This window comes from Mchenga conophoros, linkage group LG17, assembly GCF_057382185.1.
Source record: "Mchenga conophoros isolate Kocher_MC1m ecotype Shallow Benthic linkage group LG17, M_conophoros_male_GT1.1, whole genome shotgun sequence".
Classification (NCBI taxonomy): Eukaryota; Metazoa; Chordata; class Actinopteri; order Cichliformes; family Cichlidae; genus Mchenga; species Mchenga conophoros.
In genome coordinates this window covers 39,852,172-39,878,968 of record NC_140542.1, presented here as the reverse complement: position 1 = coordinate 39,878,968, position 26,797 = coordinate 39,852,172, and the positions used below count along the sequence as shown (strand labels likewise).

Genomic DNA, 26,797 nt, shown 5'->3' with positions numbered 1-26,797 from the left:
ACCGAGGTCTGCGGGGATGATTATCACACAGTCAACATCTGGTACTTATAAAGTACCGATTTTATAAGGTTCAAAATATCACATCACATTTGACTTGATTGATCTGAACCTCAGTGATAATAATGCTGCACTGAGCATGTAAAACTATGCAGGCATATAGTGATTGTAAATATCACGTTACTCAGTCACCTCTGATCACTTCTTCAAATGAGGTCAAACTTTCAAGAAAATCTCTGATCTTTAAAACGATACTAAATATCACACTACAGTTTGGGTCCAAATATGTCACATTTGACCTCTGACCTCACTTGCATTTCCCTTCTGTCAGTAGTCTAAGGAGCTTGGAAAGACCTCTCATCTGAGAAGCTTCTTCAGTTCTAAATGCGACTGGTGGAGAATCTCAGATTTAAGCCCTGTGGGAGTGTCCCAAAGAGTGCCATGGACCCCCTATTGATCCTCTACCCAATCACAATCAGCCAAGGTGTCAGTTGAGCCGTACGTGCAGGGTGAGTACATATGTGCACTTACTGAGTACGTCTGCATGCAGCTCTCCATCTCCGCCTGAGTGAGCGTGGTGCTCTCTCTCTCCTCGGGGGGATCCATCCACGATTCCCTTTTCGTTTTCGGCTCGACCCTCTCGGCGCTCCGGCCTCTTCTTCTGTGACGCAGCGACGCGCTGCTCTCAGATCCAGAAGGCAGCGGGCTGGCGGCGGCGGCAGCATCAGCGGCCTCAGCCCTGCCCCCGCTCGAGTCCTTCACATCATGAATTCCGTTGTCGTCGTCGTCGTCGCACATTTCGAACATCGAGGCCGGGTCCATTCCCTTTTCCACCATGGTGGGGCTTCCCTCCTCCAGAAAGCTGCTGTCCACAGGGGGCCCACTGCACGCCGCCTTTCTGTCCACCTTAACCACGACATCGCTGATCAGTTACATGATTCAACCTCTAAAGCGTGAACGTGCTAACGCTGGTCACGCGGCACTGTACCTTCTCTATGAAGCTCACTTTCCTCAGCTTCAAGCCGCAGTCGATCAAACTTTCCTCCTCCGTCTCTCCTTCGCTGAACCTCCCGCTGTCAGCCTCGTCCTTCTCAGCTCCCTCCTCCTCATCAGGCACTCCACATCCTCCGTTCAGACACTTCTTTTCCCTGAGAGCAGGTGAAGAGACAGATAAACGTCAGAGTAACTGTGTGCCAACCTGTTCTGGCGGTCTGTGCACTCGGTGTCTGATAGCTATGAATCATAACTGCATGCGGTGCGTGAACAATAGCGGAGGACGATAAAGTGTCGTTCTGTCTGCAGCCGAGCGGCTCTGCTTGTAGTGACTAACGCAGTAAGTGTTGGTGTGAATGACAGCTAAACACACGAACGTCACGGATCTTTCAGCACACGCTTTCTTTACTGCATCATCTTTACTGAACGGCTCAGAGCACCACCTTCTTTCTGGCTGCCCCACTCCAGGCCTGGTGCCCCTCAGTCCGGGTCCTGGCATGGTCTGGTCAGTGGGAGACGCCATGGCTTTTCCAGCTGCCAGCCGGGCGTATTTCAGCAGCACTGAGAGCAGCAGGTCCCACACGGCTCGCAGCGTAAGCTCTCCCAGCTTGTGACGCTCATACAGGTAAGGCTGCAGCACCTCCTTAACGTTTTGAAGGAACTGGCGTATGATGAGTAGAGTGGCCAGCATCTGACAAACACAAGGCAGAGAAACAGCTGCAGCACCCACAGATCACAGCGCACTGATTGGAGCATTTAAAAGAAACAAGACAGGATAGATGACAGTGGACAGAGCGCAGGAGGAGCAGCGAGAGAGGACTTAATAAAATAAGGTGAAAACATTTAAAATAAAGAGACATGTATGCAGACTGTGTGCTCAAGGCAAGCTCCGCCTGAATGGTTCCCTATTCCAAGCAGTAGGAGGGACCCTGTAATCGGGGGTCCTGAGGTGTTAGGCAGCAATCGCTGTGTCACATTCGAACTCTAAAAAGCACAGCAGCCTCTCACCTACAGACCTCGCTGCACACGGCAGACACGAACGAACCAACTAAACTGCTCCACCAAGCCGAGACACAAAGCGACGCACAATAATTACACCTCCGCCCTGTGACAGGCTCGAGTGAAAAGTTCATCAGTCTTGAAACTAAAGTTTCTTTAGACGCAGCAGTCAAGACGTGCGACGGGCTTATTTGTGGACAGCTGACTAGAAACCTCAAAGTTGTCATGTTTTCCCGGCTCTGTCACGGACGCTTCATGCAACAGGAGACGCTGCGGCACCCACGGCCCGGTCCCTCGTCCAAATACTTTGACCTGTGGGCGAACGGGAGGCGTCCAGAACAGGAACTGACGGGAAGCAGAACGGCTACAAATAAAATCTCATGCTGAGTCCAACACAGACACAGTTCTTTGTTTCTGAAAAAGTCATCTGGAAGAAGACATATACATTATGCGTGACAATAAGTACAGAGATTAAGATTAAACGGGTAACTGAACACAACTATACTCTTATCATTTTGGGATTCATTACCATTTTTTAATAAACCTTCATTTAGGTTCGATGTGAACGTGTCTCTGTGCACAAAGTATTTATTTAGCTTTACAAAATAAAGTTTCTTAAGAGTTTAATCTGGTCAAACTCAGTGATCTCCTGGTTTCTACAACAAAAAATGTTTCTTTGTTTCTCTGATCTTGTCAATAAGCACAGAAAAAGAAACCGAGTTGCATCAAACCATAACTGAGCTGTTGGGTCTGTGTTTCCACAAACCCCGCTAATTCTAGAGACTTATTCATCATGAAGAAAACAAGACAGTCGATCGATCCATTACTTGCGCAAGGGAGGCCTCGTCTGTGTCCAGCACGACAATGACCCCAATGGTGGCCTCCTCTCGCTGCCTTTTATTGACAAACTTCAAACAATAGTTTACAAAGCACCTCCCCTTGCAACCCCCCTTTGGTTACAAAGACAAGGCACTGTATGTAAATGTATACACTGAGTGTGTGTGTGTGTGTGTGTGTGTGTGTGTGTGTGTTATGTGAGAATGTGAGAATGTGTGTGTGAGACCTCCTGCTGACCAAAGGGTCATAAACCCAGGAAGCTTACATCAAAAGAAACAGATCTTTCAGATAGGATGTATCTACAATAAAACCTCCCCCAGCACAGAGTGGCTGGAAAGGTGGTCATGATCAAAGGAATGGCTTTGATCCTACTGCTTAAACTAAGACTGTACAAATTTAAGAAACACAATGGCAACATTCAACAATTAGACTTAACATGAGCTTTAACAGTCAAAGCCAAGAGTTTAATATGTCTTCAATCATATAATACACACACGCAGAGGTTAGACAGCGACTGCATCACCACAAAGCTCACGATCCATTGTTGCCTTTAATCTGAAAGCAGCTCCTTCAGGTCAAACGCTGATGCACAACACGCTGCGCAGAAGATGCTACAGCACAGAAACAGAGAGCATACAGGACATAATCAATAATGGACAGCACAGGGACTGAGAGGCGGAGACGCTGCTCTCTGATTGCTAACATCTCAGTCACGTAACAGCTGACGTCTCTCTCATCAACTGGAAACAAGAAAAGTCTCACGTGTTTTAAATGATTTTAGCCTTTCATGGTACTTCCAGTAAATCAGAAAGCTTTACCGACATGTGGAGAGCCTGAGCTGTGCTGGTGTAAACTGGGAAAACTGGGAAGTCAGCTGACATCGAGAGTCCGAAAGGTGGAGCAGATGGTGAGAAGCTGAGGGACAAGATGACTCACAGAGGGAAAAAAGCCCAAGAAAGAAATCCACAATTCCCATCACAAGGAATACCAGGAAGACCGATCTTCAGATGAAAGGACCCAATAGAAGAAGTAAGAAGAGGCGCGTTTTGAGAGTTGATGTCATTGAATATAAAGTTGGTTTTAGATAATCAGACAGTATCTGCTGACAGCTACAAAGTCCCAAGTCTCCCAAATACAGAGATGTAATGAAAACAGCCCTGCAGCCATTTAACAGCGTGGAGGTTTGGAGCTCCAGCACACGTTCTTTCCAAGCACACCTGCTCACCGATTGGCACCAAGCTGGCATGCAAAGGCATAACGGAGGTGGTCAGAAACAGACCTCTGACCTTCCCTACGCGTAACAGGGATCGTACTTTGTTCCCGAGCAAAGCCCTGAAGAACCAGGGAACAGAGACCACCAGCATCTTGATCTTCAGGGAGACGTGAGGCAGCACATTGACCCGGACCTGCCGCTGCAGACTCCTGATCAGAGACAACACCAACAGCATCTTCCACAAACGGACAAACGCACGGATGTGCGGATTAATGACGACGTCGACGAGTGAGTGCGAGTGTCTGAGCGGCGGAAACGTCTCACCTCTTTCAGGCGCTCCATGTCTTTGAGGTAGAATCCGATGTAAAAAAGGCTGAGATAGGAATTTACAAACTGAAACTGCAAGAGACAGAAAGGCCAGGTGTGATTAAACAGGAAGAGGAATTAGCTCCACCCAATCCCACAGCAAAGGACGACACTTACAAGAACCATTTTGATGATGAGATTTTTCTCATAGGCACTCTGGAGTCTATAGTTTTCTGTGGAAACACAACATCAGCGTAACACACCTGGCGAGCCATTAAAAACATGCAGCACAGTAAAAGCTTCAATCATTGACTGCTTAATTAGTAACTAATGAACCGTAGAGCTTCACCCCTTTATTAGAGCGCTCAAAGCACTTCTACACACACTCACACTCACTCACACTCACTCACTCACACACACACACACACACACACACTCACACACACTCACACACTCACACACACACACACACACACACACACACACACACTCACACTCACACACTCACACTCACACACTCACACACACTCACACACTCACACACACACTCACACACACACTGATGGACACATCGTGTCCAGACCGCAGGAACCTTCTGATTCGTGCAGCCTGCTCGACCTCTCGAGCCACAGCCAGCTCAGCGCTCAAAAGGAATTGCCAGCGATCCATAACTAATATTAATAACTAATATTAATAACTAATATTAAGGACGCGACTTTCAGGAGATCATCTTGAGTAAGAGACGCTCTGCTCTGAATCTGCGGTTACGTTTTGCCGGCCTAGAAGCTCGGCGCTCACCCATGTCATTGAGCCAGCAGGCGATCTTCCTGTACACCTCATCACACGCAGTCACAGTGATAGCGAGCATGATTTTGGGGATGAAGCGAGCCAGCCGAGGCATTTCCTTGATCCCCATCACAAACTCCTGCAGAGACACAAATACAACTTCTCAGCCCCCAAAGGCAATAAACACTCCCATTCTATGAAGCGTGGAGTCTATTTGTTTATTATTAGTTACTGTCTGTGGTTTTTGGTTTCGTAGCTTCTTTAAAATGCTTCATTACGTCAAACTCTAAAAGAAATCTGACAAAAGAAGATGATTTTCTTGCGTTAAATTTGCTGCTGTATTCATCAAAGCGGGACACAACAAAGAGAACAGATGCTGACAGCTGGACTGACCTGCAGCTCAAAGCAGATGAGCATGACCAGGAAGACAAAACAGAGACAGAGGATACAGATGGGCAGGCTGACCAGCCACCTGAATAGACGCCTCCGCCACGGAGGATAGTAGAACTCCTCGCATCCCGTTATAGGACTGCAGCGCTTGATTCCCTGCAGACAGAGGATATGAAACAGCGTAAAGAGGAGAGGCTGGAGGGAAAACGCACAAAGCACTCATTTGAGTTCTCAAAGGTAAAATGTGAAGCGGAGCCTTCAGCCAGCCGTCACACAGGGGACTCGCTGCCTTTGTTGTTGGCTTTAAATGCTCCTTTTTGATAAAGACAATATTTTAGGGGTGGGTCAGGAGACCCTGGGCCCCACATTAGTGACGCTGTTAGATAATCACAGTAACATATTTGTTTTGTGCTTTTTCTCCTCTTTGCATTTGCACATGAAGAAGCACGTTTCACATAAACGGACTGTTTTCTACTCTCACTGCTCAAAGCACTTTAAACAACTCGCCTCATTGACTCACATCGACACTGTGGTGAAGTTCTCCTTCTTTCAGCTGAGGCAGCCGTCAAACATTAAACCCGTCCTGTTGACACTCTGATCTGAGCATTTACTGCAATTCATTGGCTTCCATTAAGTTTTGAACCCATTTTAAAATTCTTGTATTTGTTTTTAAGTCTTAATGGTCTCGCTTCTTATTATTTGTCTGAGCTGCTTCACCCTTACGTGCCGTCTCGTGCTCTTAGATCAGCTAGCTGTCCCAGAAACATTTTCGAAACCCAGAGGAGACCGAGTCTTTGCAGCTTTGTCTCCCAAAATATGGAATGAGCTTCCTCTGGAGCTCAGGCAGGCTCCATCCCTCGCTGCTTTTAAAGCTCATTTAAAAACACACCTGTCCTCCTCGGCCCGTGTGAGTTGTCGTCTTTGTTTTTGCCCTGTGTACCCATTTATTCTTTTGTTCTCTTAGTTTGGTACAGCACGTTGATCAGCTGTGATGTTGTTTTTGAAGTGAAATTCTCACAAACACTGTTTATGCTTTTTGTACTGAAGTGCTTTCTATCTAACAGTCATACTTCATTATTTTCTTTCCCGAGGATTCGGCTGCAGGCTGGAGCAGCCAGCGATCAAACCACCGACCCTGCGATTAGTGGACGACCTGCTCGACTCCTGAGCTACAGCCACCCCAATCAATCAATCAATCAATCAATCAATCAATCAATCAATACTCAGTTCCACTTCTGTTCTGACATCTCCTTGTAGTGGAAGAGTAACTAAAGCTGTTCCCAAAGTACATAATTAAAGTTTTTGTGAATAAAGCAGAAGAAAAAAGGAAACTGTGCAGCTGTCAGCATCATTCTGATTCGCTCGCTATCATTGGTGAGCATTTAACAACAGGTCGTCTATTTTCAGCTGTAGTCCTGCAGGGATGTTTTCCCATAACAAGGACAGCATGTAACCAGTTTCTCCAGTGTGTTATACTGGGAGCTTCTTCATTTTTAAATATTATCTGGATATTTGCCCACTATAGAGCAAATATCACTCAGCTTCCTTACACGTTGGACTATTTGTTGCTCCATGCTCTGCTTTAAATCTGTCCTCCTGTTTCTCATCAGCTATAACTGAACTGAATCCACATCGTTCGCCTTTAATTCCTGTTGCAAAGCTTTGTTCAGTGTTACTCTGCTGCATTGTCTTTATCTGACGCTGTAAAGCACTTTGACTGAATCAGAGTTTAATTTCTCTCACCCGGAACTGAGGCCGTGGTTCCTCCAGGGACTCCGCAGGCGCGTCCAGCGTTCCCCACTTATACGCCAGCTCCGCCCCCCTCCGCTTCCACCGCTCCAGAAACAGAGTGGCCCACACCACATTGAAGAGGGCAAACACCACGCAGCAGATGTCCCGGCTCGTCTGAGGCAAGCATGCAGACATTTATCGGTTTGACTGGGCGGTGTCATTGTTTCCTTTTCCTACACAAGCACACGGCTCATCTCTGCTCACCTGATCGGACTCGGTGAGCATCCAAAGCACGAAACCGATCACGGCGGGATATAACATGGAGGTGGTGTAGAAACCCAGCCAGGCAAAATACATGGCAATCTTCACCCCGAAGTAGTCACAGATATCATCTGTTTGTGAGATCGATAAGATAACAGTGAGGCAAACAGCAAAGTCAGAGATGGAAACAGCGTAAAAGCGAGCTTTGATTTATTAACCTAACGGCTGCTTCTCACAAACAGCCTGGACCCAAGACTTCATCAGCTGGCTGAGGATCCTCTGCTCATGCAGAGGGAACACCTGCTGGATCACACCTCTCGCACTCAGCTCCGGGACTGCAGAGAGTAAAGCGAGCAGCAAAACATATTTAAGCAGATGATTTACTTTATTTAGTTAGAGAGAGAAGCACTCGAGGAGAGGAAACCATCAATCACACACGCCGCGGCCCGCTGAAGACAACGGAGCTTTTAGCTCTGATCACTTACTGATTGGCTGGCCTTCCAGGAAGCTGATGTTATGAAGCACCTCCCCTTGTTTGGCACGTAGGTTGTCCAGCCAGTATTTAATGATGCTCTGCCTCTCCTGCAGCCACCGGGAAGAGGAGGAGGAGGAAGCAACGTGAGAAAAACTTTTCCCAGTGTAGGTACCTGGGAATAACTGGAGTCGCACTGACCTGCGAGGTGAAGAAGCACAGCTCGCTCTCGATGTTCTCGTAGATGTAGTCCTCCTCGCAGGAGAAGCTCCGTGTTCCTCCGCCAAACTCGGGCTTCACTGCTTTCCTCAGTCCCATTTCCTCGGCGCCTCGCAGCAAACTGCACGACAACATCGGGCAGGTTTTTTTAAGCCGGCCTCAGACGCCCACGCTACACGTGTAATCTGTGTCATCTGCAGTGCATTAATCTCGTCTAATTAAATCTTTTGTTTCTAATTGCCTACGCGGCGACGCCCGGGCTCTCACTCTGCTGGTGGTAACACCGCACATTATGGAGGCGGCGAGAGGAATAATGGGAGTAATTGCATAGTAACAGCAACACGCGGTGTTGTCTCTCTTTTTACAGCTATGAGCTATAAACATGTATGCCTGCATGCTGGGATGGTCCTTTTTTCTTCTAACATGTTGGTTAAACTGATGATTGACACTAAAAATAATCCCAATAATCACCTGATTTATCTTAATCCACAACACTGCAGCACTTCTGTTTGGCCACTTTTCCACATTACTAAAAAAAACAGTGGTTTGTCCTTCAGCTGTAATGTCTGAACCTCATCTCATTTCCCATCATGCCTTCCTGCACATCTTCTATCCCCATGCTCTCGTCCTCTTTCATGCCCACGCTGTCTTCTCTCAGCCTCCCCTCTTCATCCATCGCTCTCCTCCCCTCCTTCTATCCCATCATCCTTTTTTCCATCTCCGTCTGTCCTTCCCGCCGGCCTTGTGCTGAAATCTCAATAATAATGCAGCTCCCTCTCTGTTCCCCGCAGGCTAAGAGCTCACCTCGCCCTCACATGTATATATAGTCTTTACACGCACGCACAAAGACGTACGGCCGATGTGTAACAGCCATCCATCATGCAGCTCCATGTACTCGCAGGGGCAGCACAAAGAAGCACGGACGGCACCTGATGGATTACAGCAGAAATCTGAGGTGTAAGCTTGTGTTTCACGCCTGAATACTGCTTACAGCGCAGAACCGTCACAATAAAGGTGCTTGTGTGAGGAAGAAAAAAACGAGGCTTTATCTGTTTAAACCAACTGTTTAGTAATCGAAGCCAAAACCAGGAGGCCTTTTAGAGGTGAGCAGCTGCTGCCAGGAATCTTAATGAGATTCTCTCTTTTCTTATTTCATCAAAGTGTTCAGCTTTTTAACAAGAAAATACAAAAACACAAAGAGAGAAAGTCTGACAGTGAGGCTGTACGCAAAGCGTGGACAAAGCTAACCTTGTAAAGTAACACTGCTGATGGAGAGCTCTGCGTGTTTATGCTAATGTAGGTAATGCAGAAACTCAGCAGATCCAAATGGCAAACCGTAAACTGCCCGTCAGAGCAGCAGAATGAGTAACTGATGACATGTCAGGTAAGAAAATGTTCTGTTACAGCTGAATTTGCTGCTTTCAGTTAAATGAATGAAGCCTTTCTGAAAAAACGCACAAAACACTCCCACACGTACAGCTCCATCCTGACTCTTTCAGCGATGATAACAACACAACTATAAATCATGTGACGATATGAAAACATACTGAACAAATGGCACAGCTGGACATATCCAACAAAACTAAACAGGAAAGGATTTTTCACGCTGCTTCATGGTGGACCGGGAATCAGTATCCGAGGGGAATTCAAGAGGACGTGGAGCACTTTCTGGGTTATGATTTCTACCACATAAAATGTAGGTCAACCGACCCCACAGCAGGTGTGTGTGTGTGTGTGTGTTTACATATCTTTGTCAGGACCAAATGAGTTTGAGACTCAAAATGTGGTTTTAGTGTCAGGGTTACGGTTAGGATTAGGCATTGATTTTTCATGGTTACGGTAGGGGCTAGGGAAAGCATTATCCCAATGAGATGTCCCCACAACAATATGAAAACACGTTTGTGTGTGTGTGTGTGTGTGTGTGTGTGTGTGTGTGTGTGTGTGTGGTCAAGCTGCACTTTCTTTGAGCTTTTCATCCAAAACCCACTGGCACACTTTTAAGAAGAGCACTCAGTCCATCCTTCCTCACCACCTTTCCTCACTGCTTCCTCTTTGCGTTTCTTTACCTTGCATCCTTTCTGCTTTTATCTCTCTCTCTCTCTCTCTGTCACGCCCGCTTGTCTCTCTCTCTTCTTTCCCACAATCTGTCCGCTCTTACTGCATTCACAGGTAAAAGGTTTATGTTAGATAAGCCCGTCGTCTAAAAGCGCAGTCAGCACAGAGGATTCAACATTTGTGGTGAAATGCAGCACGGGAGCAGCTGCCGCCCTGATCCCCAGATTGTATTTCTCTGTATTTATACGTCAAAGTCAGCACTGATATTAAAGTGACCCTGCACTCACCTGTGACTGTCTGTGACAGTGGGAGTGAAATCACAGCAAATCCACTACACAGAGGTTAGCATGATGCTAAAGCCTCTGGAAAACTTGAAAGACCAGCAGCAGAGGAGCAATGCTGATTCACCAGGCATCAGCTTCACTCGTGATTCACAGTGTACGAGCTAAACTGCTGCGCCTACTATAAGCTGCAACTACATTTAAAACTATGATAAACGGAGGCGCTGCTTCACACCGACACAGCACAGCAGGGTTATTCTCGCCTTTTACATCCCGACTCCCGTAGTAACGTTCAAAAATAACTACCCCTCGAGCCAGTGGAGGAAGAGGCGATATTAAGTAATATCTGCGATGGGTCGTTTGTTAATTATTGATCACAGTTAAAACAGCACCAACATCCCGAACTATGATATGTCTGAAGAAGCAGTGAAGGTGAGAACAAGCAAGTTCGATCATAAAGCTGGAATATTCTAATCATTTTAAAGGAGAGAGTGAAACATTGAACTAACTGATTAACTAAAAGAACAGTTTGATAATCAGTGCTGCGGTCCTACTGTCAGCAGCATCAGCCAACACATGGCCTGTATTTTTATAGCGCTTTACTCGTCCCTAAGGACCCCAAAGCGCTTTACACATCCAGTCACACACTGATGGCAGCTACATTGCAGCCACAGCCACCCTGGGGCGCACTGACAGAGGCAAAATGAACAGAAGCACGAACCAGAGGCTCCTTTCTGATTTGATTGGTTGATTTCTTACTTTTCATACGTAGCGGTGATGAAGAATGCGTAGACTCGCGTGTGTTTATGATGTCGGATCTGGATGATGAGCTCTGGGATTCCCAGTCGGATGTGGTTCAGTAGCCATAGTAACGTGTGGTCATCTGTAGTATCTGTAACAGGAAGTGGAAAAACAAAGAGTTCGTGTTGACGCCCCCGTAGGATCTGCCGAGTACTCCCACAGTCTTTGCTTTTATCTCTGAGCAGCAGCTGGAGGTGTGAGGTCATACTACTGAATCATCACGTTCTTCTCGGCCTGCAGGGCGCCAGCCTAAGCTTACAGCTGAAGGTGAAACTAGGAAATAAGAGCGCATCTAACATTTTTCCACCGACACTACAGTGACTGACTGAGCGTCACAGTAAAAGCTCGTGTTCACTGCAGTTATTGCAAAGTTAACATGTAACATAAGTCATATTGTATGCCACTGCCAATCAGCTCCCAACAGTCATCATGGTAAGTAAAGACCCTGCAGTCATGGGGAGAAACCCCGACAATCACATGATCCTCTGTGAGGCGGAACTTGGTGACAGTGGGAAGGAAAAACTGCCTTGTAACAGGAAGAAACCTAAAGCAGAATCAGATTCGGGGATGGGCGGCCCTCTGCTGGGACTGGTTGGGAGTGAGGGGAGCAAGGCAAGACTAAAGACGCCCGTGGAAGAGAGCCAGAGAGGAATAATAACTAATGATTAAATGCCAAATTGTGTTTAAACATACAGAGAGTAGAAGAAGAAACAGTGCAGCCCTCAGCAGTCTAAGTTAGATCTGATCCAGGTTTAACTTTAAGCTTTATTGAAAAGGAGCGCTGTAAGCCTCATCTTAAAAACAGAGACAGTGTCTGTCCCCTGAACATGAATTATTTCAGTTTTTGGGTCCATGTGATTGTTTCTGCCAAAACTGTTTCCTCAAGACATTCCCAGGACATCACAATGGGCCGAACAATACAAAAAGGACACAGATCCTCTGTGATAGAACAGAAAATTGTTCCAGCGTTTCAAACACGGGGATTACCCTCTTTTCCTACATGAAAAGCAAATTAAAAAGTGATGATGAGCAGCAGCTCCACACTGAGGGTTAACTGCAGACATAGTTCTGTGTTTGTGATATGAAAGCTGTCAGTCAGGATTCTCACACGTATGAAAGCAGCAGGAATGTGTGTGTTTGATTGACCTGCAAATGTCATGAGGACGTCGCAGTTCTCTGTGGGCACCGTTTTCATCCAAGACTTATGAGACATGATGTGTCTTCCAGCCTGCAGCAGCCGCTTCCCGAACAGCTTATCTGAAAGACGGAGAGACAGACGGACAGTCAGACGGACCCACGGAGAGGGGGACAGTCACCTTTTCAAAGAGACAGGGTGTAAGCAGAAATGGCATTTTTAACATTTTCACACACCCCCGCCACCTGACCCCACTTTCTCCAAACCCTTACCCCTGCTGCCACAACACAAAGACACACACACACACACACACAACTGTCTTTCTTGACAGGACAGATTTAAATGTCACACCGCTCTGACTCACAACACGACACTGACTGAAATAATCCTGCCCTGCCAAGACCAGAGGCCACACATTGTTCACCACCCTCTGCTATGATTTATCACACACACACACACACACACACACACACACACACACACACACTTAAAGCGGTTATTTCTGAGTGCTGTGATATGTAATGAGTCTCAGAGACAATGCAATGCTCTGTACACACACACATGCATGAACTCGGTCTGTGTACATCTACTTCATCTCTGGTCCCTGAAGTCCAGAGCAAACTGGAAATAGCTCGACTGTCACAGTAATGTGACATTCAAAACGCTGCCAACTCCAGGCGGGCTGAAGGAAGACCAACACAATAAATTTTCCTCCCTGGATCCTGTAACATCGCTGCAATCTTTGCTGTCCCTGACACCTCGCTCATCTTTCAACAACCTCGCTGAAAAATCGGAGCCAGTGCAAAGAGTCAAAAGAAAGCCGAGTGAACTGCGATGGGCGTAAGCTCACATCCTGCTCAGCTGTCACAGGACCGTCTGTGTAAACTGTTTACGAGTCCTAAATAACAACGACAGCAGCGTGGAGAGGCCATCCCACAGCATCCCCCCCTTAATGAAGAGCAAAGTCAAGAAAGGTGGAATCGCAGTCATGAAAGTTTATTTTTGTATGTTTGAAGCAGTAAAATGAATCTTACAAATGTAAAAGCTCGTCAGTCTTATCAGTTCAGATATCACTTAAATGCTTTTAAAATGTGGCAAACAGGGAAGTGGCTGCTAATTTTATTACGGTGCTTTAACTCAAACTGTCACATTAATGCATCTCTGCGCTGCTGCCAGTCAGCGTGTCATCCTGCTTCCTGGAACTGTGAACAGAGGGACGCCCGGTGGGGCTTCGGGGAAAAAGCCACAGAGTGTATTTGCACATCTAGATTTGTTTTTCACCTTCACATTATGTATGCGCATCAGCACTGGATCAACGTGCACTATGAAGTCATCTCTGTATTCATGAAAGGTCATGAGATCTGCTGGTACAGTCCCTCAGTGTTTAAAGCTCTATTAATGCAGATTTATTTTTTTAAACAAAAAGAGCAAATTACCAGGTGCACCACGCAGGTGTTACAGGCACTCGAGCTGTTTGTTCATGTCGGACAGATCACCGATAAAACCCTCTGTAAGTCACACATCATGCACGCAGCACACTGTGCTGGGCTAACTACAACAAATACACTACAACACTGCACATGTGTAAGACGTATGAACAGGAAGCTTTGGGTGATTTTTAAAAATTTATTTAACCAGGAAAATCCCACTGAGATTAAAAACTGGCCAAGATGGCAGCAGCGAGTATCTCGCAGTTACAAAAATCCTCCAGGATTCAGAGTTTTGATTTAAAAGCACTTAATGAAATGAATTCTGACGTTTTCCGGTCGTTCGGCAGCTCGTTCCAAGCTGAGGATGCTAAATGGACAAAAGCTCTTTTGTCAAGTTCAGTTTGTGCAAATTGAACAGAAAGCAACAAGTAACGTCGCGGACGAAGACGATAACGAGCAGCACGTTTCACTGCAAGCAGGAAACATTCTTTGGTATTATTAAGAATGGATGGATCCACCATAGTTGGATATTATGAAATATAAATAACAGCATTAAGGTTACGCTGTAGGAACAACACCTACTTTTTTACTGTTTTTATTAATTAAGGCCATTATTATTATTATTTATCAAATATATCCAGGAAATCTAAAGATTTGTCTGCCTCCTATCTGGTGTCTTTTGTCGAGAATAATGATTTCAGTACCAACATCAGTATTTAAAGAGTCCCTCGAGTACTTACGAAGAGGCTGCAACCGCTTTATCTGGTTCCACGCTGATTTTCCTCTGAAGAACATTTTTAAACATCTCAACAGGCCAAACAGGAGACGGAGGTGTTTGTCTTTTTATTCTTCAGTGCTTCTCCTGGATACTGAAATGTGACTGGTTGTTCCACTGTGCTTTAGAGGAGATGCTGCAGGCAGCGCTGCAACATGACAGCAATTCTAATGAGTCCTGTATTCATCGCTGAAGGCAACACACACACACACACACACACACACTTGGAGCAGCTAACAGATTGGTTTCAACAAAGCTTCACTTCATGTGTCCCGATGTTTGATTCATACGTCGCCCGTCAAGGCTTGAATGCACAGACGGGCTCGTGCTGCAGCTTTGTGTTTGCACGTCCCCCCTTTGCTATAGAAATAACCCGCCTCTCATGTTCTGGGAATAAGTTGTTGTCAGTTTCATAGAAATGTATTTTCATCAAGCAGCACAAATGAGAGCACGGCCAGATAAGCAGCTATTTTTGGAGTGTTTTGAGGTAACGGTTTGTAAAACAGCAGCAAATAATAACGGTATTAAACAGGACCTGTGCAGTGAGGGTCGTGTGTTTGTTTACTCTTTTGATCCATATTTATCTTTAAACAACATCTCGGTAAAGACTGTGGAGCAGCTACACAGAAAAACAAAAGATCCCGGATGTCATTTTGGTCGGTGAGTCTGAGCTTGAAAGCCCCTTTGGCCTCGTAACAGAAACCAGGTCAGTGTGGACTCGGCTGGTCCAGGACTCGCAGTCGTACAGATGAATCCTGCATCACTCACGGCCTTCAGAGTCAGGCGGCTGCTGTGGGGCTTATCAGACAGCAGCCAGGCAGACATAACAAGCAGGGTGTCGTTCTGTGATCTGAGACGCTCGCTGAAGTGTTTCTCTGGGACGTCTGCGTGTGTGTGTGTGTGTGTGTGTGTGTGTGTGTGTGTGTGTGTGTGTGTGTGTGAACATGAGATATAAAGTATGAGATTAATGGGGTGTAATTCAGTCATGAAAGTCAAGCAAAGCTTTTAAATGAAGGTCACAGACCTGATGTGTCTTCTCTGTGAGCAGTTTGATAACTGATTGCCATTTATGTAACCTTGAGCCTCCTTTAAAGATTTTGCTTTGCCAGGTAAAAGCACGTTTGTTTTTAAAGTTTTATGAACTTATTTCTTCCACGTGGGATAAAAGCTGGGACTGAAAGCAAGCAGCAACCTGCGCGCCTGAGAAATGAAGCCGGCAACAGTGACTCCATCAGGTACCAAACATGGTCACAGCACAAGTTAAGCCTTCAAACTCCATAAGCCAGCAAACTGATAATAATATGTTTTTATGTGTTATTGAGTTTGTGCACAAATAATTAATGTTCTTTCGTTTCTCACTCAGTCCGGTTAGACATGAGGTTTTTTTGTTCTCTGCCAAAAGATGTGCATTCAGGAAAAAGATCAAATGAACGTGCTATGGAAAAATAAGCCTCATTAAACTGTCTGAATAAGCAGATTTCAGTTTGAAGTCCTTGAAAACCTCATTTCAATGTCAAATAAACAAGTGACAACGAATAAGTGAATAAGGGCCCACACAGCCTGCAGACGGCTCGGCTGGCAATTTCTGATCATGAGTGAAAAATGACTGAATGAGTCCCCAAGCGCTGGCCAGCGGTTGCTGGAAGTTGATGGCAGTTGTAGTGAAAATGTTTGGTGAGGCTCGTCACAGAGGCCTACAGTAACCCCTGGCAACCACCAACCAGTTGGCCAAAACCTCCCAGTGACTGTTTTGCTGCATCGGTTTGAATGGAAGAGCCGGACTTTACAAACAGTTACTCTAAAAATGCACGTTTCCAAGTTTCACTACTGCTGGGATATTTCATGAGTATTTACAGAGAGACACGGAAAATTGGCTCCAAACTAAAGAAATCACAGATTATTGTTGCAGCACCTTCTGTGCAACCGGCGCAACCTCCAGGAACCACACCCAACCGACACATCTTTACCTAGCAACTGGAGGTTGTATAATTTCCAATATGGCAGACAACTCTTGACCAATATGCACACGGTGTCATGTGACCCCAACATCCAGAGCTGCTGGGAGCCTACGACTGATAAAGCTGATTAATGTGGGAATATGAACCTAAACGAAGATGCTTTTACCTTGTGGTGCAAAGCTTTGAGTGGCAGAACTACAGAGGTCCTTAATGAGCATCCTTAGAAATCTCATTAAACTTTTACTGCAGCTTTCAGGTCCTATGATGAACCACAGGACATTTGATGACCGCACATTTCTCTTCACGAACTTTCAGCTCATCGCTTCAAACCACATTCCTGAAAATATGGTCACAGACGTCCCGAACAGAAATAAAATGTGTCGCTTTAAGTAACAACCAGGAACACATTTATGGTTTAGCAGTAATAGCTTCTGTGCTTCACACAGGAGGAAGTTCGGTGAAGCGTCGACTTATAAACAGGTTTCATTTAAACAGAAAGCATCAAAAGAAAGCACACACAATCAGCCTTCATCATCATAATAAACTATCTGTAACAATATTATGTAGTCTTTATCAAAGATTTTACACGTGAGAGATTCTGTCACCGTGAATCTGAATTATTTTCCTCAAAAATCACATCCTGAGAAAACAGCAGGTTTGGTGATTCGCTGCAGGTGATGAAATCTGTAAAATCAGCTTAATGAAAGTCTGCATTGAGCTTCTGAAGACTGGATGTTTTCGTCTATTCAACAGAGAGCCTGAGACAGACATAAAGTAATAAAGGCAGAGAGACAGACACAGCTCCCAGCAGACAGAGGAAGGACGGCAAAATATAAAACAGGCAGAAAATACTTGTACTGTCACATCTAGTGTGCAAATGACCCTGTTACAACGATTACATCAGTAAGTGGGACAGCGAGCCTAATCGGGTTCAAACACCCAACAGTTTCATTTATGTTCCTGACTTGTTGCCATCCTGTGTAGACGAGTCCACAAACAGCCACAGAGGACCCAGAGCTGATCTGTAACCCCAACACAAAGACTGACAGCATTTTTACACCGAGTCGTCAAATCAAATCGTGGCGCCGAGACGTTTGGAATAAATAAAACATTCGATCATTTCGCCCGAGCACAAAATGATCCTGCGCGTCTCGAGGAAAGGGATAGAAACCAGATCCGTCCTGCTTCCTCCTGCTCCCAAACACTGACTCACTCCATCGCTGTGGCAGCGGCCACCTCTCTGTACCGCAAGGTACACGTACAGACACCGACATCGACTCTCGTACACCACGTCCTTCTGGCAGCTGCATACACAGATGTGTTTAGAGGATATGAAAGGCCCTCATCCCAAAGCAGCACAGCCTTCCTGCAGTCTCTCACTTTCTTTCCCCTCAGTCTGCTCTCTCTCCTCTTCATATCTTTTTGGCACCACCGTCTCTTTTCCTCCATCTAAATCTTCTCTTTCCAGCCCCTCAAGGCAGAATCTATCAATCCCTCCTTCCCGCCATGCTTCCGTTTTATCCGTTTCTCTCCTTCAGCTCTCCTGCCTCCTCTCTCAGTCGTCTCAAGAGATATTTGTCATCATTGTGTACACAGAGCTCTTAGGGCTGATGCCTTCACACAGGCAGTGTGCTCTACTCCAGGAGCCAATACTACGAGAGAGCTTGCCTTCGAAATTACCCTCACCCTAAACCTTCTTCATCACTGAAGGTACGCGAGGAAGATCACGCCGTTTTATTTAAAACACACAAACGCACCAGCTAAGGTTTCAAACAGCCAGGCCCAATGACAACGAGCCATCGTCTTTTTACAGCCGTTACCACAGGATGTTACTTTGGGATAAGTCCTACCATGCTCACAGTTAGAGCTGATGTAGCATTTTCAGCACCCATATTTAATCATTTAAAATCAGCTGATAGATTTTTTTCTTTCAGACACATCTCTTTTTACATTTTCGGCTTCCTTGGATAGAGGAGCAGTGAAAGCTAACGGGCTCCAGGTCAGACTTGAACGTGGCCCCCTGAGCTCCGCCCACAAACAGATTTTTCTGACATTGTTTTACGTGTAGCTATTTGTGAGTCCGTCCCTAGCTAGCACAACAATGCAGTTTAAAACTAAATCTGTTTTAATTCAAACAAGTCGTGGATTAATTCCTTTACGCTCTGCTGGTTGTTGCCAATGACTGTAAGGAACATGGATGACGCGGCTCCACCTCCTCCCATTTTGTATAAATGAAGCTAAAATATCCCGGATCTGGGAGACGCCTTCTTGAATTTGAAGCCAGGATCTGCGCAGTAGTAACCACGGGTGGAGCCGTGGTATGAAACTCCCACCCACAGACATTCGTCAGTACAACCCCCTCTTAACTTTTACGTAGCCTGGACATTTTCCTGCTGGTTGCACTACAACCAGAAGGAAAAAGACCCATTAAGACAGCGGTAGGCCGGTGCCGGTCCGTGAGTCGTTTGGTACCGGGCCGCAAGAGTTGAGGCTCAGGTGTGAAATGTTTGGTTTTCAGGGTTTTTATCGGTTTTCAGCGTTATTTTGTTATCGTTTTTATTGTTAACTCGGTTTTCCTGGGTCTTTTCACGTGTGTTATGAATAAATGTTCTTTTTTTCGGTACCGGTACTAGTTTTATTTTGTTGTATTTATCCGCGACACGTTAAAGGCCGGTCCATGAAAATATTGTCGGGCATAAACCGGTCCGTGGCGCAAAAAAGGTTGGAGACCGCTGCATTAAGACACAATAATTACAACAGCTAAGATTCATACTTTGAAATTCCCACATCTTAACATGTCGTCATTAAGTAAAGAGTAAAGAGGTTTTTTTAATTAATATCAGCATACCTGTTAAAACATGGTGCTTAGCTAAATTATCACTATATTTTAAACAGTCCCTGGTTGTTGCCATCGGGGGTCTGTAGAGCGCCCTCTGGTGGATAAACCTCGCAACATCAATGCTCATAACATAGTTGAATGGTGTCTCTCTCATCGGTTCTTAATGCTGATAGCAATATATCAGCCAGTTTATGTATCTCCAACACCTGCACAAGTAAAAGGTTGTTGGTTCAATTCCAGCCACAGACACATCAAACAGAGAGCAGAGCTACTGACTGTGGAAAGGCAGCTTCATTCGTTTCTACTCGTAGTGACAGTGATAACGTGCTAGTGTTAGCAGCGTGTTTTTGCACCAAAGCATTTTCCAAATATGGGATAAATAAAATATCTAATGTTATCTTGACCCAGTGACACAGTCTCCTGATGCTGGATTAAAATTAGAATGACTGTGTTTCACTGACACCAAGGACATTCATATTTAATGCTGAATTACAGTTATTAGGACATCTAATTCAAAACTACAAGTATGAAATATTTAGCGTGAGAATATTCAGGAAAAAAACCCTCAGTGTTTATTTGCAATACTGTTGTTTTATTGAAAGCAATTTCCATAAAATGTTGTTGAAACTCGTGACAAATTGGTTCCAACAGAGACAGAAGTGCAGAGAGCTGTCCTGAGATAAAAGCACGTATCGATGACGTCGCTCAGATTAAGATTTCTGTGTTTGTTACACGTTTGTGACAAATGGGATAAAGACGCGAATGCCCGTGGATGTCAGAACTCTGGTTTCCTCATTAACAGACGCAGGGAGGATAACAGAGACTCATCCTTGGCTTCAAAATGACAATGATTGCTTATGACACTGGAGCCGCCTGTGGCTGAGAGCCAAGAGGACGAGGCAAGAAAAGAGCCCCACCGCTCACATGGCAGAATAATCAAAGCATGGCGTCTCCCATCCCAGCGTCTTTCTACCCTTTACATCACTTTTTTCCCTGCACTTCAAACCTAGTCTCTCTAAATGTGACGCCTTTATTTCCAACTCTCTTTCTTCTGCCAAGTGGGCTGATCGCTGGTTCATTTCAGGTTAGCTGGTTAATTTAAATGAGCAACCGCAGCGAAAAAGCAGAGAAGCAGGGCCTCGGCTGTTGTTTACAATATAAAACTAGGGGCTGTGTGCATTCATCAGGTAATAATCATAAACAGAATCCCTCTTGTGCCCAGTCGGTGCAGAGCACGCCTTCAGACAACCACAGACTGGTTATCTAACTGCATGAACTGAACATTGTCAAGCAAGGATTACGAATCATGAATAACTGAGTGGTGATGATGAATATAGTGGACTGAATAGCAGCCTTTGTGAAGCAAACAAACCTCCTTGTTGAGCAGTGGACAACTGCCAGTGTGGAGGAAGGCTTTTCTGGGGGGCAAAAAGGCAACGCGGGCAAGCGGGCCTTTCTGAGCAGCAACGTTTTCACTTCAGTGACAGATTAGATGTAGTTCTGGCTACATTTGATCACAAAATAAACAAACTTGCTAAGAACTGACAACGTTGTTAGTTTCTGGCGAAGAGCTTGACGTGGAAGAAAAATATTCAGAGATGTTATTTGAGAAAACACATCGATTCGCTTCGTTTGGACACGTCACAAGATACGAGTTCTTGGTGTGTAAAAGCTAGGGGTGCAACCGTTGGATACAGTGCTTTCGGTTCGGTACGCATATGTATCGAACAATACAACATTTTTAATTTATTTTATCAACTTTCCTTCTGACGATGCTGTCTGTGTTGAGCGCTCAGTGGATCTGCGTTCGACTACTCCGCCTAGGCTGCACTGTCGAGCGCAGATCCACTGAGCGCAGCGCAAGCTAGCAAGACAGAAGCTAAGCTCGTTGCAACATGGCAAATTGAACCTCCCCCACCCTCATTCAGATCTGGCCTTTGGAACTATTTTGGTCTTCAGGTGAAGTATGACCCTGAAGGTAAGCGCGTCATGGACAAAAATAAAACATCATGTCGGATGTGCCACGCAATGCTCAATTACATTGTTGGGAACTAGCGCGTTAGCGCAGTTAGCTTGTTGACACCGTCCAGCCCCACGCACGGGGCGATCCGCGGTAGCTCGTTAACGGAGATTTGCCGTGTTGTGGCATTAACGTCATTTCAAATTAACGCTGACAGCACTAGTGGGAACACAACGAGTATGACTGCACATTTACTCCGACATCATCCTAGTGCAAAGACAAGTGGAAGCAGACAAAAACAACAAGCAGCATGCTACAAACTTTACCCGAGTCATTTAGACAGCTGTTAGCACGTGATCCTCATTATGGGGACCTGATATGTTTAATGTGCTGCTGAGAATATAGCCCAGAAGAAGCGTATAGTAGAGCTTTTATTTTGAAAGAGCCATTTCTCTGTAATAAACTCTTTTCCAAAGATGAGGGATTCCTCCATCAGATTTATTTTTATTACTTTGTGGTTTCAGCAACATTAAATTTAAAAACTGTACTTTTGAGTTAAAATATATATTTACAATTTTAATAAATGACAAATTAAAAAGGCATGAATATTTTTTTGTATCGAAAAAATATCGAACCGTGACACCAAAGAACCGAACCAAACCGTGAATTTTGTGTATCGTTGCACCTCTAGTAAAAGCCATCAGCTTATCTAAATGAGGTGCAAAGTGAAATCTGGACAAAGTCCTGCTGGTGATGGTTTCACGTAGGGCTGCTCAATTAATCGAATTTTAATCACGATTACGATCTGGGCTTTCAACGATCATTAAAAATGACTGAGCCGATTATTAGCCCCTCCCTCATTTATCCGCGACACCTTAAAGGCCGGTCCGTGAAAATATTGTCGGGCATAAACTGGTCCGTGGCGCAAAAAAGGTTGGAGACCGCTGATTAAGAGGACCCGAGGGAAGCTCGGAAAGCTAAGCAGAAGTTATTTGGAGAGTGACTGCGGTTGGTTGAAAAGAGAGTTTAAAAAAAAAAACTTCAGTGGTGTTGCACACTATTTTATATTATTTTTTTTAAAGTCATTGTTAACCCTTTAAAGCCGGTCAGAGCAGCACGCTCCGTTTTGTGTAACTATTTTTAAATCCCTGTAGAACCTGAACCGTGTAAGCTAGTGCAATAATTTGTTTTGCATATGAAACCGGAGGAGTTGTACTTACATCTGATGCCATCAGCTTGTCCTCGGTCACGGTTTCGTTCCACATATAGCTTTGCAAAAATTGCATAAAAAGCGCTTGCAGGAACAAAAACATAATATTCCAGAAACACGCTTTGCCGATCCTATCAGCTGTTCGTAACACTTCCCACAGTGAAATGATGCACCTGCTGTTTTCTTTGCAAATTTGCATCATAGGATTGTTTTTTGTTTTTCCTGCAGTATATAAAAATTGCTGTATCTCCAAAATAAAACTATGAAGACACTCAAAATAAATTTCCTGTGGTGGGAAACTATTTTTTGCAACTTTATTGTATTTAAAGTTTTGAGGGATAAACCTCTTAAATTTCTCCAAGTAGAAATATATGTAAACAAAACAAAAACGATTTTCAATTTTTTTTGTAGTTTATTGCACTTTTTTGCAATTTATGTAATTACTATGCACTTAATGCATACATATTATTAAAATATGGGCTATAACAGTTGTATTGATGTATAGCAACTTGAAATGCTCCCACAAATGGCACTACAGCATGTAAAAAAAATATATATATATAAGCTCTGGTGGACTTGGTTCTATAGTAGGTCTTAAATGGTTAAATAAATATCGTCAAATAATCGTGATCTCAATTTCAGTGAAAATAATCGTGATTATCATTTTTGCCATAATCGAGCAGCCCTAGTTTCACGGAGAATCAACAACACGACCTTTTATTCAGAGATCGTGCAGAGTGTGGACAACTGAACAGCTGAGGCACGGAGAGAAAACAGACTCATGCATTTTTAAAAAGCTTTTAGTGCATTAGTGTCCAAAGTACACAAGCTCTGTTATCGTGAAAGGGACTGACTTTACTAAGCTTAGAGTTTAGCAGTCGTTTCAGTGGGACTGCGGTTGGACCGAGCTATTTGGGAAGGTTGATTGAATTGTTGTCAGATCCTCTGACGTCGTATTTGCAATGACTCAGAGGATCCAGCTCCTACCAGCATCCTGGGAGATCAGAAAACACTATTAATCATTTGATAATCAGATACTGTGGTGCAGTGAGAGATCCCAGTAAACACTGGGCAAACTGGGCGCTTTTATTCATGTCAGAAAGCATAAGGGGAGGATAATTAAATAATTTGGAGAAAAGGTACTACAGTCAGTCAGTCTGATGGAGCTCTGTCTGTACGATGGTACCATACTCTATTCCTGGACAGGAAAGCCGGAAAGGAGGCTCCAAGTCGGATCAATACCCCGGAGGAACCAGTGATTATTGGACATAACGACACCATTCCTCCCATGAGGATATCATTAATGACTTAGTCAGCTTTGATTTCTTCAGCTTTTTCAAAAGGAGGAAATGCAGCAAATCATCATAATTCATTTAGCCTGGCAGCGCGCGCAGAGAGAGAGAGATGTTGGGATGGTCGGTTACGCCACCGTGCACGCTACAAGAAGCTAACACAGTTTAAACAGATGTAGCTGAACTCATGGAAATGGTCGGCGTGAGGCCTAATTCAAAGTCGCAGCATCTTTGAGCTGGCGAATCCTCTTCTGTTAGAAGGAGGCCACACAGTCGCACTCAAAGACCTTAAAGCAAACGTTAGGCGCTCAGCTGCTTTGCCTGAATAAACAGTGATCAGGAGAAACGTGGAAACGGGAGATCACCCTCTCTCACAGCCACATACGGGTGTTATAGCAGTGGCAATGCAGATCCTGTCCCTCAGCGCGCTTTTCCACATCGAACGAGCTGGAGTAAAAGCTACCAGGAAGACAAAGGGCGCGTAGAGGACACGCTGAGTTTGTGTCCTTTTATATATATATATATATATCGTGATGATGTAGACTCAAGAGTAAAGATAAGCAAGGAGAAAGAAGAAAACGGAGGAGGAAGAAACCTCTGCTCCATCACACCTGGAACTGTGTGTTCCTGTTCAGCTGTGGACTTTCACCACATTCAAGTTCACATTAAAGGCCCCGGCCAAGATCTGACTCACGTTTTTCAGATAAGGAACAAAGGACGCAAACAAAGAACGAGGAATGAAAATGACCTCGTTACACACTCTTCAACCCCACAAGCCCATCAGGCTGTACAGACTCACGCTACACGGCCGAGCTTCATCACATCTCACAGAACATCGTTTCAAACACGGGTGGAGGTCAGAAACCTTTAAAGACTTCAAATATATCAACTTGTATCGCAGGAAACAAACAGTAACACATAAATAAAGAATATTTCCATCCTGTTGAAGAATACAGCTGTGAGCGTATGGAGGCTTAAAAGACATATAATGGTTTCATTGCTGGTTGGAATCACCAGCCAGTTTGTTAGGTACATCTGTTCAAAGGCTCATATCATCAAATATCTAATGAGCGAGTCACGTTGCAGGAATTTGGGACATTCAGGGATGTAAACATGACCAAGACGGCCTGCCGAAGTCCAACCTGGTGACTCCGCCACAATGGAGGAGAAAGACGAACTATCCAATGAGCAGCAGTTCTCTGCCAAGAACAAAAGTGGAGCATTTTAAGAGGACATTCAAAGAAAAGCCCAGAGCGACGCTGTAATCTGTCATCTACAGCTCTGAGCTTTGTGCTCATATCAAAGCAAAAAAACATTGTTTTTTACACTCACACATGCAGCTGCTTCAGTTTGGAACAACAAACCCTGATTCTGATCCTCATTTGCACTAAACTAGCTCCGTGTCTCCCTTACACGAAACCAAATCATATACATGCACACGGAGCCGCGTCAGACAACCAGGGTGACAAGCACCTCGAAGAAAAACCAGACAAGCAATCACAGGGAGCTGTAACATTTCTGACAGTGCGTCAGACAGACGCTGTCTGCATTCAGGCTGCTTCAGAGGGGTGAAGGACACGAGCGCGAGGACTGATTGCACCTCGCTACCCACAAAAAAATCAAACTTAGTGGCTGAAACAAAACGAGTCACAGGAGGGTATTTACTGAGAACCGTGAGTGATAAATAGGACAAGAACCAACGTTACTGTGCTTTAAAACTGTCTCCGTGCTAACACTGACACGGATATGTCCGGTTATGAGCTTCAGGAGAAAGAGCATCCCTCCCTGGTGAGTCGTACACGACGCTCTGACGAACCTTTGGTCTTTGTGGACACTGCGGAGCAGCTAATGTAGAGCGGTTTCCTACGACTGCGACAGGAAACAGCATTCTTCACCATGGTCACTGGATTTCTCCTGGCTTTGCTTAGCAACTGATGAAAAAAGAAGGGAATCAAATCCAGGCCTAGTCAGTGCAGTCACACAGGATAAAGGGTGCGCTGACCCAACTCCTCTCAGTCCTCGTATTTCTGTTTTTTCCTTTCAGGAACGAGCTATCAGCCTGCACAGGACCGTGCTTTGATCACAGAGTGGAGCCTAAACCCGCTGATAAGGTTTCTGCATTGTGTCACTGCTTCCACACAAACAGGCGGACGGGCAACACCAGCAGCTCTGCGCGCCTCACGCGCATTAAGCTCTGGAGTGTGCATTATCGTTTTCTGCGTGCAGGAACGATAATCTTCATGGCTATAAATGGAGGAGTGTAAACTTCCAGAGGCCATGAATGGAGTTTTTCGAAGTCGATTGGCTAGAAGCAAAGAGGCATTATGGAGGATATGATTAAGCCATTAAAAACTTGAGAATGTAGGGCAAGTGAATCACTGCTGGCAAGACAGACGGTTTATCGCAGCTCTGGGAAATTATCTGTAACTTCCTAAAACATATCATCTAATGTTGCTGGATACACACAAACACCTACGCAGCAGGAAGCCTGATAACACAAGTTTGTGTGTTCTGGAGCATCTCTGCAGTTTAGAAAAAGCAACCAACAAGCAGGTAACAAGAAGGTGGGGGCGGGGCCACACTGACCAAGGGCGGGGCTACACTGACCAAGGGCGGGGCTACACTGACCAAGGGCGGGGCCACACTGACCAAGGGCGGGGCTACACTGACCACGTTCATCACAGCAGATCGCTCTCAGTTTGTTTTAGATTTTCTTTAGTTCATGTTTCAGTTCATATTACTGACTTTAGCTCATGGGCTGGTCCCAGTATGACCTACAGGGGGCTGGGCCAGTAAAACCAGCACACATATTTAAAGGACACCTCCGAAAGCCTGCGTTAGAAAAAAGAAACAGAAA

At 45.0% G+C, this 26,797-nt stretch overlaps 1 protein-coding gene across 3 annotated transcripts in view; it reads right to left on the bottom strand.

Annotated features, from left to right (window-relative positions):
• ano8b (anoctamin 8b) overlaps positions 1-26,797 on the bottom strand; it is a 42,451-nt gene that overhangs the window by 9,851 nt on the left and 5,803 nt on the right. Inside the window, exons 2-16 of one of the 3 annotated variants that reach the window (XM_085253097.1) lie at positions 12,488-12,598; positions 11,300-11,432; positions 8,187-8,325; positions 7,999-8,095; positions 7,732-7,848; positions 7,517-7,644; positions 7,265-7,426; positions 5,525-5,677; positions 5,144-5,270; positions 4,523-4,578; positions 4,364-4,438; positions 4,140-4,274; positions 1,434-1,681; positions 986-1,145; positions 529-903 (exon numbers count right to left, since the gene is read on the bottom strand). In XM_085253097.1, coding sequence (XP_085109223.1) covers positions 529-903; positions 986-1,145; positions 1,434-1,681; positions 4,140-4,274; positions 4,364-4,438; positions 4,523-4,578; positions 5,144-5,270; positions 5,525-5,677; positions 7,265-7,426; positions 7,517-7,644; positions 7,732-7,848; positions 7,999-8,095; positions 8,187-8,325; positions 11,300-11,432; positions 12,488-12,598 — 2,216 coding nt within the window. Of the gene's footprint in view, positions 1-528; positions 904-985; positions 1,146-1,433; positions 1,682-4,139; positions 4,275-4,363; positions 4,439-4,522; positions 4,579-5,143; positions 5,271-5,524; positions 5,678-7,264; positions 7,427-7,516; positions 7,645-7,731; positions 7,849-7,998; positions 8,096-8,186; positions 8,326-11,299; positions 11,433-12,487; positions 12,599-14,646; positions 15,189-26,797 lie in introns of those variants that run through there. The other 2 variants (XM_085253096.1, XM_085253095.1) reach the window with 2 other exon arrangements.